This window comes from Orcinus orca, chromosome 4 (genome assembly GCF_937001465.1).
Source record: "Orcinus orca chromosome 4, mOrcOrc1.1, whole genome shotgun sequence".
NCBI classification, from domain to species: domain Eukaryota; kingdom Metazoa; phylum Chordata; class Mammalia; order Artiodactyla; family Delphinidae; genus Orcinus; species Orcinus orca.
In genome coordinates, this window is record NC_064562.1 from 18615038 (window position 1) to 18629723 (window position 14686).

General features: G+C 45.1%; 1 protein-coding gene across 3 annotated transcripts in view; it reads right to left on the bottom strand.

The window, feature by feature from the left end:
- The window catches only part of TSPAN5 (tetraspanin 5), a 173382-nt gene that overhangs the window by 28367 nt on the left and 130329 nt on the right, over positions 1-14686 (bottom strand). For 2 of the 3 annotated variants that reach the window (XM_033400380.2, XM_004276997.3), the window contains exon 2: positions 2683-2733. The exons of the other annotated variant lie outside the window; for it this stretch is intronic. In XM_033400380.2, the coding sequence (XP_033256271.1) occupies positions 2683-2733 (51 nt within the window). The remainder of the gene's footprint in view (positions 1-2682; positions 2734-14686) is intronic. 3 annotated transcript variants of the gene reach the window in all.

The following is a 14686-nucleotide window of genomic DNA, read 5'->3' on the forward strand; positions in this document are numbered from 1 at the left end:
CCTACAATTTGAGGCAGCTTTCAAAGCCACCGTCTGCTCCTCTCCCCATGGAGGAGTGGACGTACTGTAGCAATGCGTCCAGGGGAGGGAACCATGTCTCCAGAGGGCATTTACCTCACACCGGGCGCTGTGCTGGGAGCCATCTCCTTTCATCCTCACCGCAACCCTATGAGGTGACATGAGCGGCCCCTGCATAAACAGGGCAAGGGTATCTCAGGTAAGTTAGTGCAGCTGCCCGAAGTCACACTGACAGAAATGGAGGGGTCAGTATCTGACCTCTGGTCTGTTCCGCCTAGAGCTGTGCTGCTTTTTTCCTCACGGCAACCAGAGCGATCTTAAAACAAAAGCCAGAGTAGGACACGCCCTTACCAAAATGCCCCGGTGACCGCCTCTCATCCAACTTCTGCAGGACGCCGTCGGCTCCGGGCTCTGCCTGCCTCTCTTTCCACATCCTCTACTTCTTCTTGCTCTGGCTCTCTCCCTTCCAGTCCTACCGGCCTTCCTCCTGTTCCTTGGAATCGCTAAGTCCCTGAGACTCAGGGCCATCATACTTGCTATTCCCTCTGCCTGGAATGCTGTTCCCCTAGTGCTATGCAGATCCCTCTTACTTCATCCAGGTCTCTGCTCCAGTGCCCCCTCCTCAGGGAGGCTGTTCCCAACTACTCTACCTAAAAGAGACCCCTTTCCCCACCACTCTCTAACTAGCCCTTACGCTACACCTGACGTTTCTCAGCAGCACTCACCATACCTGCACGCGTATTCCTGGCAAGTTGACTGCTTACTGCCGAGGCCCCCACTAGAACGCAAGCCCCACGGGGCAGGGACTCTGCATCACTCACTGCTGCATCCTCACCCCCAGGCTCAGGGCCCAGACGCGTGGTCAGCGCGCACCAAATTGGGCTGTTGCGCGTCGTCTACCCTCTGCTACCTCCGCTTGGCGCCAGCTCACAGAGCCCTGCTACACAGTAGCTGGGTAACCTTGGCCAAGTAACCTCAGCTCTCCAGAGAAACCTTCCATTTGCTGACACCACTGGCCCTGACAAAAGAGGGAACTGCTATTTCATTCCTCCCTAGAGACCGCATCATTCCCTTGCTCTGATATTTGTATGACACTGCCCGTTTTAGAATTTTGTGATTTTATCAGAGAAGAGACATCTGGGGCAACTGATGAAACAAAAGGATAATTATATTTCACAAAGAGAAAAAAAAAAAACCTTCAAAACAATGAATTTTCTATGTATTGCTAGAATAGACAATGAGTTCATATAATGCCTTCCAGCATCATTTCAGAGCTGATAGAAATGGATTGATTAAAGGAGAGTTATAAAGAGCTACATGATCTGTCGCCGAAGCAAACAGAGGGCTTCTAAAAGTGGAATTTCTGAGATTCCACCAATACAAATCTCCAAGCTTACAAGGGGATTGAGGCAGAAGCTGATCCTAAACCAGAAGGCCAGTATTCAACAGAACAGCTTCTAGAGATAAAATTACCTCTGTTTTGGGAACGTAATTTGTCTCCCTTGATGTATAATCCCCGCCCTTCCTCCTAAGGTGGCTGGAAGGTGGTTCATTTTCCATAAAACATTTCACACTCTGTAGAAGTATTACGTAAATAAACAGAGGGTGGTTCAATTTCAAAACTCTGGATTTATTTTGAATTTATTGGACGCAGTCTATCTAAACATTGTTTTACTTGTGGAAATTCCTTCCTACGTCTGAAGGGCTTTTGTTTGCTGGACTTGCGTAGTTTTTCTCTTCTTTCTTAGTACATGGAATACTTCAAAGGAACTCCTGACTTTGGGCCTTGGTCAAGCTCAGAGGGTGAAATACCAAAGTGATAAGAGAATGGTCTTCTGGGGAAATTTCAGCCAATGTCTTAGTTTACAACTTTTAAGCAATCCATCCACTCACTCACTCTCACAGGTGGGAGATAACAAAACTTCACTGTGTAGCCAAATACCAGAACAGATAAAACGCTGCCAGTGATCTCACATCCAAAGAAGGAAGCAAAAAGGAGTTTGTGTTTATTTTTGAATTCCACTGCTTGGCTTCAGTAGAAGTTGCAGAGAAAAAATTGAAAGGTATGGATGGGAAGTGAAGTGGAGGAATGAACACAGGGCAGTGGTGTCGTGAGTGTGCTGTTTACAGAACAAACCACCCAGAACATTGTATCTTCATGCAGCCTTCTCCTGCCAGATTTAGCCCTTTCTGTGCTGTATTTGATTACAAAGTTTGAATATTCCTTTAAACTTTCAATCAGCAGACAAGTGTTCACATTCTTTAGCAACAGTGATAAGTTTATCTGATGTTCAAACATGAATTATATCCAGCTTCCTTCATACATACCGCATGCTAACAGCTCAGCACGTAATGTTCATGCTAAAATACCATTTTTTATGGATTGAATAATCTTCCAAAGGGTTTTTTAAAAAGTAACAGAGAAAAAAGGCTACAGGTGCTTTAGTATTATTTATAAGCATTACTGAAATTCTTGTAGAGTGACCAATTTAGGCTCCATTCTTAAAGAGTCTTTGAACTGTGACGTTATCTTCCAAGAGTACTTTTTCATTAAAGAGCCATGTTTCCATATACTTGGCAGTTGTCAAAGAGGAAAAGGAGACAGCATATAATGTGCAGCTTCTTACAACCAAAACGTGTGCATTTTAATGATGTTTAACTTACTTTTTCATTCCACGCCCACAGTCCAATTCCAAGAAATGCTATTCCCAAAAACTGAAAGAAAGGGAGAAAGTGGTGTAAGTATGAAGGTAAATGCCATGTTTTTACTAGTACAAAGTTTGCAATCAATTTTTTGGTTACTTTTCCTGCTGAGAAATAGTTTTCTCTAAAACCTAACAGTCTTTAACAGGAAAAGAAATACCATCATCCCCTTGATTAAAGTTATTACAGTATGAGGAAGGGCACCTGCTTACTGTTAATTAAGCTGAATGCTTAACAGATCATGAAGAATAATAATTAGGTAGAATCTTGAGTAAAATTAAAGTCATCAATAATGTTTAACGCTGCCTTTTGGATAGGAGAGGAAACAGTGAGTAAATCTGAGCACGATGTTCACTAGAAAATGGATAAGTAGGGCCATGAATTTAGAGGAGCTGGAGATTCTCTCCTCGCCATCATGCCACCATGAATGGGCCGGGGCAGGGAGGGCACGCCGAAGCCCCCAATGTCCCTCAGCAAGCTCTTTATCACTCCTTCAAAAGGGAACGTGAGGGACCTCTCTGGTGGCACAATGGATAAGACTCCGCGCTCCCGATGCAGGGGGGCCCAGGTTCAATCCCTGGTCAGGGAACTAGATCCCACACGCATGCCACAACTAAAGAGCCCACCTGCCACAACTAAGACCCGGTGCAACTAACTAACTAACTAAATAAAAGGGAACGTGAACCTTATCAAGTCCAGGGTGACCCAAAGAAAACACCTGGATTCTTCTGTTTGTCGGAAACTTAAAATACTTATATTGCAGTTGAGAGGGCTTCCGTGACTCGGCCTGGTCTCAACTCAGTGCTATAACTTCATGCATAACACAGAGTACACAAATAACCCCTGAGATTGAGTTGAAAAACACACAGACTCCCTCATCAGCTGCACTGAGTATGCGGCTGCGGAGGGGAGCAGTCAGTAACCAGGGGGACGGTCCATTTGAATTAGTTCTCACTGTCCTCCACCTCCTTTGAGATACACATTTTCCACCACATTTTAACATCTCTGAAATTGGGATGTGTCTTAAAAGCCATGATGTCTCATAGTCTGCTTTTCTTCCCTTGATCGTACCTAAAATAATGGTGTGTCTCATAATCAGAGTTTCATAGGTTTGGTGACACATTGCACAGGGTGGTCCACCCACTAAGAGCTCAGTGATCAAGACTGGGTGTAACTGACCACGAAGAAAAAGACACATCTTAGTTCTCTTCTTTATTATCAACAGCAGCTCTGAGTTTCCTCTCCAAACAGTGGAGTGAAAAGAGGGTGGGCAGGTTGACAAGCAGTTTCAGCCTCACGGCAGCTGTTTATTTTAGTAACACCTTGATCAAGTTAAGTGTCAGGGAAGCTGTCCACTGAGAGGGGGGCGTGGAGAAAACAAGAGTGAGGGTGGCTACTCTCTCCAGTTTCAGGGGAATCTGAGACGGGTCCACCTGGCGAGGTCTCAGCCATTCGCAGCGGGGAGTTACTGACACTTTGTAGGCAAGGCTAATAAATCCGAAAGGGCTGGGAAAACAGCAGGAGCAGAGAGGGAAAAGAGGGGACTGCAAAAAACGCCAAGGAATGACTGCTCTGAAAAGGTGGTGGTGTTTTTAAAAGCAGAACTTGCCAAATCCCCGGACAATTATCTGACACCGCAGTGAGATAGCATTCGATGCCTTCTGAGTCCCTACACAGAAAAGCTCAGCAATGTGTCCTTGATTTAGCAAAAACCGCGGACCCCTTTTTTCCTACCCTTGCTCATAGAGGTTTGAAAAGTGTTCAGAAAAATCTGTCTCCAACATCCCAGCAAAAAAGCCCACTACGCTCAGCCCCTCCACTGCCCAGGCCAGCATGCTATTTTGCTTTACAGTTCTGATCTGAAGCCACAAATGCACCAGTCCTCCAAATGACTCAAAAGGTTTGGGGCACTCTGTATACACAGATAAAGCAATTCAGCACGTCACTCTCATATTCATAGGTCCTAGGCACAGTAGGGTAACAAGGGACAAGTGCATACACAGGAGCCCTTCAGACCTTAGAAGACATGGAGCGCTTGACTTCCACACTGACATCAAACTCAGCCCAGTGAAATGCAAGACGCTCTGATGCTAAAGCTCTTTGTGGACAAAGGTTCGGTCACTTCCCTGATGCAGTATTTAATCACAGTGTCGCCTCAAGCAATGGGTGAGATGTTGTGGCAGAGGACGTAGTGGTCCACTGTCCCTCTTGCCGTCGAAGAGGGTGAACGTCTCATTGCTGAGGGCCCCTGCCTCATCGCTAACATTAAACTTCTCTTTATTACTTTCCAGGCACTCTGCTTAGTGCTTTGTATGCCGTGTCTCTCTTAAGCGTCACAATAATTTTGTTCTGAAATAGGCACTATTATTAACCCCATTTTAAGAATGAGACACATGAGGCTGAGAGAGTTTACTCCGCTCAAAGGCACACAGCTTCCGAGTGGAAAAGCAGAGATTTGAACCGAGATGAGTCTAAACATCAACGTACGTGTTCTTACCAGTTTTGACACATCCCCCTTTTCCCCTATGGGACAGAAAGTGGAGGCATTCAGGTTAGAATTATATGGGATGTGACATGGGTATCATATATTCCCCTCCCCAGGAAGCAAAGGGAAGTTGAGGAGGTAAAAAGAGATGAAAACCTTGCCTTCACATTAAGAACTGGTTGTAGAACAGACGTTCCCCGTGCTGGTGTCATCAATGGAGTAAAGCGGAAAACAGAAAACTTCAGAGGTGGGTCAACTTTCTCCTCTTTGTGCGGAGTTCTCCTCTCTCTTCCTGGCACTTTGGAAAACCTTTTTCTTTCCCAAATCATATATAAACAGATTGGAAACCAAGTTTTCATCAAAGAAGAGAAAAAAATCAGGACCTAAAGAAGACTCACAATTTCCTTTATAATCTTGCTCCAATATTTCCCACCTTAACTGTGACTTTCCAAACAAGGTTTGAGAATTTGAAGAAAGAACAGTGAATCTGAAGTCCAGGAAAGCCGTCAATAGCTAAGTGAGTGCCGCAGGGCCAGGGCCTAAACCCGTACATACCTTTGCCGCTCCATCACCAGTAAACGTCCTCCCAATTACTCTCAGCCCATATGTTTTGCTTTAAAATCAAGTTGTTCCAGCTCCAAATAATTAAACAGAGAAGAGCCAAAAAAACAGAGACAGGCACGCAGCGCTTGAAGCACCCTGAGTTTCCCCTTTCCCACCTCCCAAAGAAAAGGCAACCATAAACCCCCAAACTGACCTCATTCTGAAACCCAGAGGCCGCTTACAGGGAACAGCCAAGAACATTAAAGTCAGCTCTTTATTCCTTTGAAACAGAAATAACCAGATCTGAGGCGTCTTCCCACGTGGCAATATATGCAAACACGCAGTCGAATGTTAGTCTACCCAGTTATTGATGATTTTAAATGCATATTAATTTTGCCAACATTTGTCGAATGCGAAGTATGAACTAAGCGCCGTGCTAAGTATTGTGTTTTATAAGAGTGAGCTAGAAGAGCACTGCCTAATACAGCAGGCCCGAGCTACTGCGCACCTGAAAGGTGCTTAGCTCAAACCGAGATGTGCTAGTAGGTGTCAAATATACACCGGATTTAAAACACTTAATATGAATAATAAGAATGGAAAAGATCTCATGAACCATTGTTTATTTTTAATTGAAGTATAGTTGCTTTACAATCTTGTGTTAGTTTCAGGTGTACAGCAAAGTGAATCAGTTATACATATATCCACTCTTTTTCAGATTCTTTTCCCATGCAGGTCATTACGGAGTATTGAGCAGAATTCCCTGGGCTATACAGTAGGTCCTTGTTGTTTATTGTATATACAGTAGTGTACATCTGTTAATCCCAAACTCCTAATTTATCCCTCCCCCCCTTTCCTTTTTGGTACCTATAAGTTTGTTTTCTACTTCTGTGAGTCTATTTCTGTTTTGCAAATAAGTTCGTTTGCATCACTTGTTTAGATTCCACATATAAAGCATATGAGTGATGCCATAGGACATTTGCCTCTGTCTGACTTACTTCACTTAGGATGACAATCTCTAGGTCCGTCCATGGTGCTGCCAGTGGCATTATTTCATTCTTTTTTATGGCTGAGTAATATTACAGTTGTTTTATTTCTGATTACATGTTGAAATGATAATACTTTGGATATATTGGGTTAATAAATATATTTAAATTAATTTCACTTATTTCATTTTACTTTTTTTTATTGAAGTACAGTTGACTTAAAATATCGTATTAGTTTCAGGGGTACAACATAGTGGTTCAATATTTTTATAGATTATACTCCATTTAAAGTCACAAAATAATGGCTATATTTCCCTGTGCTGTGTAATAGACCCCTGAAGCATATTTATTTTATACCTAATTTTTAAACTACAGCCACTGGAACATATAAATTATATATGTGGCCTGCACTATATTATTATTGGAAAACACTGTTCTGAAGTGTCCCACCATAATCCCATGCAGTAGTAGTAGTATTATCCCCATTCTATAGAAAAGAAAACTCAGACTTCGAAACATTGAGTAAGTCTTCCAAGATTACACAGGCACCTGAGCTGGGCTGCTCAGGAAACATGACTTCTCAGTCCAAACTCAAAACCATGATAGTACTTTGCTAATGTGCATAAAATCTCTGTCCAGCCAAATAAGGGATGGAGAACTATACTGAAACTCACATCCTAAGACTCAAAATCACTTCTTTAATTTCTAGGTGTTCAAGGCAAAGGTATGTTTTCCTGACTGGGAGCAAGGACGGCACTGGGTAGAAACAGAGAGTGGAATGCTGATGGAAGCCTGCCAGGCTTGGCAGGACAAGAGCCAGCAGAGCTGATCCTCAGGAAAAGCTGGAGAGGAAAATGGCCCTAGGATGTGACTAGGGTGCCGGGGCTTCTCTGCCGGGAGGGCCACATCTGCCCCCTTTTCCCTGAGGCCTACAAACAGAAAATCTCTTCCTCAATCTGTTGTTTTCACCCCTGCTGAGCCTCCAGCTTATTAGAAATGGATCAGTGCTCCATTCTAACTGGTACAAAAATGGGTACTTCAAGAAGCCATTTATCCATCTATCTACAACCTTCCACAAATATTCTCGAGTTCCTACTTTGTGCTAGGCACTGCTTTTGTCTTGGGATAAATGGAGGTAAGAAAACAGATTTCTGGGGGGAAGGGAAAGAGAACTGGGGCAGGGGGTGGGGGTGGGAGAAGAGGAAGGCTCTTCCCAAGAACCCTGTTGGGTCTTCTGAATTTTGAACCATTTTAATGTATCGCCTATTCAAAATACAATACCTTTTTGAATGTTTACCCAAAAAAAGATACATTTTAATCAAATAAAGTGTAAAAGGCAAAACCACCCTTGATGGTGCTCTAAAGGAGAAAAAAATAAGGCCGATACAAACCGTAAGAGGGAGATTTGACCTAGAGAGAGGTCCAGGAAGGCTTCCCTAAGTAAAGGATGTAGGAACTGGGGTCTGCAAGATGAGATGATGTTAACTGGCAAAGAAAGGAAGGAAGAAAGTTTCAGGCAGCGAGAAGAGAATGTACAAAGGCCCTGTGGTGGGAGACGCACAGCAAGTAAAGGGGTCTAAAAAGTGACCGGTATGGCTGGTGCACAGAGAATGGGAGAACGGGGGAAGGTATGGCAGGTTTGCAATGAGAGATGCAAGCAGGACCAGCCCATGCAGGGCCTCCTAAACCACACTAAGGAATTCAGTCATCACTGTAAGAGTGACGGGAAGGTATTCAGGGCCATACATACGTAGTCGGCTGAGGTGGGGTGAGAAGGCAGGTCTTTATCAGATTTGAGCTTTGGAAAAATGATCTGAGTTGCAGAAAAGACTGGAAGAGAGTTCAGAGTAGATGCACAGCAGCTAGAAGGAGGGCACTTTGGTCATGCAGACAAGACCCGACTGTGTCCTGGACTGAAATATGCTGGAGAAGCACATGGAATTGAGAGTATTTAGACGTAAAACTGACGTTTTCGATGATACCTGGATATGGCGAAGGGGTGGGGGTACGGGTGAAGGACAGGGAGATATAAGGATAATGCCTGTGTTTCTGGCATCTTCTACATGGGGACTCTGGCTCTTCTAAGTCCATCTTATGTCCTCTGACAGAAATAACTCTCGGGTGTCAATTTTGTAACTAGCTTGAGATCTAGCAGCATTTCTGAAGGACAGTTTTCTTTCATGGGTATTTTGGTTGCTGTGTGAATTCTCCTGGAAACAAGTTTCAGCTTGTATACTTTTTAAACATAAATTATTTAAAATCCATATGCATGTCTACGACCTCCTACTACTTTTATTCATAAAAGGAAGCAGTTACGTATAGATGTATGTTAAAGTTCACAGGCGATTCTTAAACATTTTCAATCCTTTTTGCTTCAAAAATAATAATTACGTCCATGGCATCTGCCCAGCACCCTGTGAACAGACTCAAAATAACAAGGCAGCAAGGTAAACACAATAGAGGAAAATAAAAATCAGGCTAATCTTCTCACCTAACTGGAATCTTGAAAATATTATCCTAAATAACAATGGAAAGAACGGGTGTTCTTTAATCATCCTGATGACATTGTTTTTAACAATTTCAAGCTCTGCCTGAATCAACAGGAGAGACGCATTTAAAACATTTGACACAGAAGAGAGGAAAGAGAAAGAACGCCATTAGGAAAGATGTATTTTCCTGAGCCTGCAACACATGTACGTTTCATTAAGATGTTTTTCTGACACAGGGGTATGAACAACACCCCAGGCCTGGCGGGGCAGGTGGGGGTGGAGCCGTCCACACAAGTGTGCTAAACGCCTCTGTTAACAATATCCATGTTCTCTCTACCAAGCAGGGGCCGACTGCAGGAACAAACTGTCTCTGGCATAATGCTTGCCATGTCTGAGGAGTAAATATGGGCTGGTGGAAAATTCAATGCACAGAAAGGCAATCCTTGCCACTGGGTCTCTGCATCCCAGTTTGTACATTCAAACTGTCTGGAATCCTCATGATAAGATGGCGTGGCAGACAAAGTTCGAACTTGTAAACAGGACATTCCCCATCTGAGCCAGGGTCAACCTCTCACTTCACTTCACCCACGCGGCCTCCTCCAAGCGGCCTGAACACACACAGCTTGCAGAAGCCCAGCTCTGGAACTTTGTGGTTCTATAATCTCAGGAAAGGGTCTTCATTCATTCAACACATATTTATTGAGCATCTACTGTGAGCCAGGCAGCCCTCTAGGGGCCCTGGATAAATTGGGAAGCAAAACGGGCAAGTGTGCCTCCTCTTGGGGCTGATATTCTAGTTGGGGCGAGGTGGGGAGGGAAAGACAATTAAGAGAAACATATATGAGTTAGATAACATACAATTTTAGAAGCACTGCAGGAAAAGAGAACGGCATAAGGGGAATGAAACATGGTCCAGGGTGGAGGGAGGTGTGACACTGAAACACAGCCGACAAAGCAAGTCTCCACTAAGAAAGCTACATAAGCAAAAACATGACAGACATGAAGGAGCTGACTGGTGGATGTCGGGGAACTGTGTCCAGGCAAGACAGCAGCCTGGCTAAGGTGCTACGGCTGAGGTGTACAGGCTCACTGGAGGAACAGCCACCCAAGGGCCGATGCAAAGGACAGAGAGTAACAGGAACCACGCTGGCTGGGCTTTGAAGGCTATGGTGGGTGGTGACTGTGATTTCTCCCACAGAGAGAAGGAACCACTGGAGGGTTTCCTGACTTCCTACAGCCCCCTGGCCCTCATCTGTCAAATGGAGATACTAAGGGCACCTGAGGAAATGCACAAAACAGCTACAGGGGTCAGTGTGACAACAAGCGACTGGGTGAGATTCAAAAATCGAATCACATGCCCAGAATAGTTGGTACTTCCAAAGCCTTAGTTCCCTCCCCGTCCTCAGGCCTCCCTGGACCCACCACGGGTCAGTGTGGCACCCTGCTTCCAGTCCTGCCTACCCCGAGGATGAGAAAGCATCCTCGTTCACGGTGACCACAGGACCCTCTCCTCCACTTGCGCACCTCTCGCTGCATGTACCCTTAATTTGATGTTTACACACACGGGATCGGATAGGAGTGATGTGGCCTGAGGTCAGACTCCAGGAGCGCTGGGGGCTGTGTTAACCAGAGAACATGTGCCTGTTTAACACCTGCCCTCCAATTAATCATCTTCCTCTGACGCAGGCTGGGGGCTCCTTCCAGGAACAGTGGATACGATATCCCCGTGCATTTAGAAGAAACAGACTCTAGCCAGAATACCAAGATCAGGTTTAACCGCACATCTTTTCTCTTTCTTATCCGAGCAATCTGGTTCATGAATTCTGGGTGTAATTGGTCCCAGAACTTGAAAACCTACTAATTCTGAAATCCCACATTACAATAAGTTTCTCCCCATCAGGGCTTTTTTTTTTTTTTTTTTTTTTGGTACGCGAGCCTCTCTTCCTGATGCATCGTCCCTCTCCCTAACCTTATAACTCCTTGTTTTTATTTTATATCCTCTATGATGTGTTTTGGTTCCATTATATCCATTTTTAACAATAGAATCTTTTGGGAAGAATGTGGGATATAAATTATCAGCAATATCGATGGGGACAACTTCTCCATCTACATGCCCCTTTTTCTGAAAACTGTCCCCTACCCTCAAGGGTAAGACCCTGCAGCCACATGTGCCAAGGAGGGCCCACTCCCTCCCAACCCTCTCTCTAGACTGAGGAGCAGACTAGGGTGGGCTGCGTCTCAGGAAAAGTCAGTAATTAAATATGAAGCTGAGCCAGAGTCTCTCTTCCCCAGAAATCGGGTGTTGGACACAGTGATTTCTGTCAGCTTCAGTCTCCCTTCTGCTAGAACAGACTGGGGTGCTGTGGGTAGAGCATGCACACGTAGAAGCAGAAAAGAGACCAAGGAAAACTTCCGTCCCTGTCTGCCCTCTGCCCCTTATCCCCAGGACCCCTGGCCGCACTTCCTGATCCTGGGGTCCACGTAATGCCCCTGGGTCCCTATGGTACGTCTCCCCCTCCCATCTTGGCTCAAGCTACTTTGGAGGCTTCCTGTTCCTTGCAACCAAGAGGGTCCTGAGACGCAAATAAGAAACCGGATTAAGTTCCCTCATATTTAGTCCTGTGACAAGTTCACTGTAAACAATTAAATGTGTGGAACAGGCATGCGCGTGATGGGGCTCGAGAGACTAATGATCTGGTGGAAAATGCTGTTCCTTTCCAAACAGCTGAGTCGAGACTCCAGCGGTTCTGAACTACCGGGTGAGCTGTTGTGACTTGGTGTGAGAAGTTACACAGGATTCAGCCACACTCTACCTGACAGAAAGGGCTGCCCTCCGCTTGCTTGTTGAATTTTGGAAGCTCCACCTTTGAGCTTGCTCTGCACCAGCAGGTCAGAGCACCTCTTGAAGAAATGTCTACAATCCAGGGACAACCTTGTTCAGAAATTCCGGTGTTAGAATTTGGAGCTTAACATTTTGGCAAGAACTAGTCATCTGAGATGGGAGGGGAAAGAAAGGGGGAGGGCTACACAGGCAATAAAAACCTATATTCCTCTTGGGAATTACTCAGGCAACGCAGGCACACAGAAAGGAACGTGGGGGATTATGTAATTTTGGATGGAAACATGGAGGCTGCAAGTTTACAGCCCACTGGTCTCTGTCTCAGTAAAAGCCAGGCTTACACCACCTGTGCTATTCCATCTGTAATTCTCTGATTCGATTAAACCAAGGCTAAGAAGAGACCAGGGAGAGGTTCTGAAGGCTGAGGAGGACTGAGGGATAACTCAAGTATTTCAAACCACAGGTACGACAAGTAAGTTGTCTGCAGACAAACATCGGCCTTTGCGGGAATAAGCTCCCGCTGTTTGCATTAAACAACCAAGCAGTGCAGCAGCTTTGAAAGTTTAATACTTTCAGATGTACACTGCTTTTGTTTTGAAACACCTTAAAGTTTTAATGAAACATCGTAGGCAAGCCTTAAAGTTAATGCAAAGAAAACTTAAAATAGGATTACTTTTTAAAAGCACAAGTAGGATTATACATTTCAACTCATTTAGTAAGTACATACCTTCAATATATACTGGGCACTATGCTAGGTGCCAGGGACAGAAAGGTGAAAAACATAACAGATGATCTCTTTTTTTATTTTTTTTTTTTGCGGTACGCGGGCCTCTCACTGTTGTGGCCTTTCCCATTGCGGAGCACAGGCTCCGGACGCGCAGGCTCAGCGGCCATGGCTCACGGGCCCAGCCGCTCCGCGGCACGTGGGATCTTCCAGGATCGGGGCACGAACCTGTGTCCCCTGCATCGGCAGGCGGACTCCCAACCACTGCGCCACCAGGGAAGCCCGATGATCTCTCTTTTTTTTTTTTTTTTGATCTCTTTTCTTAAAGAGCTAACTGTCGTGGGTCAGTGAGTGGGAACAGATAAGTAAAACCAAGGCTCAAGCACAGGGGATGGAATGACGCCTTCCCAGAAACACGGTGCCACAGAAACACAGAGGCGAGGCTCTGGGATCGCTGTGCGTTGTCAGAGGAAGCTTCCTAGGAAGTGACACTTGAACTGAGATTTAAAGGGAAGAAGAGAGGAAGACCATCTCCTGCAGAGGAAGCAGCTCGTGAAAAAGGATCAAAGCCTGAAACAGCATGTCCCTCAGGAATCCGTAAATGCTCCCAGGGCAGGAGCAGAGACATCAGGCCAGGCCGCTGCCAAGCAGTGCTTCTCACGGCGTGGGTCCTGCTCCAGGGACTTGTTAGAAATGCAAATTCTCAGGCGGCCCCAGATCTACTTCCTCAGCAACTCTGGGTATGGGGCCCAGCAAGCCCTGTCTTAAGAAGCCCTCCAGCTAATTGTGATACACAGTGAAGTCTGAGAACCATTGGGCTAGAGGTTGCTAAGCAGGGACCTTATCACGGCAGGCTGCCTGTGTCCTGGGGACCAAGGTACCACCAAGTTACTTGAAGCCAACCAAGGATTTTTAGCAAAACAGTGACAGGATCAGACTGCATTTTAGAAAAATCATTCCAGTACAGCATAGAGAATAAATTGAAGGGAGGTGAGACTGCAGGCCATGAGACAAGTTGGGAGACTCCTGCAGTCATCCTGGTGACACTGACACCAGCCCAGAAAGGCAGAGGCAGAGGCACTGGCAGTAGGATGAAGACAGAAAAGAAGATTAAGGAGGAAACTCTACAGGACTTGGTGACAGGAAGCACAGGGTATAAGGTCAAAACCATGGTTTTCTAAACCACAATGCCTGGGTTTGAATCCTAAATATGTGACCTTAGGCAAGTCACTTAATCTCCCTATGCCTCCGTTTCCAAATCCATAAAATGGGGATATTAATTTCCATGAAAACAAGCTCCATGGGAGCAGAGATCCTTGTCTGTTTAGTTCATTCTGTACCCACCAAAGTTAGAACGATGTCTGCTTCACAGGACTTAAATAAATAACTGTTGAATAAATCAGTGAATGAGTTGTGGGAGATAAGGAAGAGAGAAGAATCTAAGAAAATTCCCAGGATTTTAACTTGATAGGCTGCGGTGTCCTTTTCAAAGTTAGGGATATGGGTCAGTGAGAAGATTTTAGGAGAAAGATCAATTTTCGAATTCAGTTTTAGACACATTACAAACTCAGATGAATGTCAGACATGCACGTAAAAGTGTCCTGGCACAACTGTATGAGGGCCAGGAGGCCAGACAGCAGACTCGGGGTTAGGAATCCAGCTCCATCACTTATTAACTATGTGACCTCAGACAGTTTACTCTCTCAGTTCTCTATTTCTTCCTCTATGAAACGTGGAGATAGCAGTATCCATCTCATAGGGTCACTGGGGTAGACTGAATGAGATGATGCATATAATGTGCTTTGCAAAGGGCCTGGCACACAGGATACGCTCAATGAATAATTGTTCCTGTGGTTACCGTTAAGGCCACATAAAGAGTTCGTAGAGAACAGGACCAAGCCA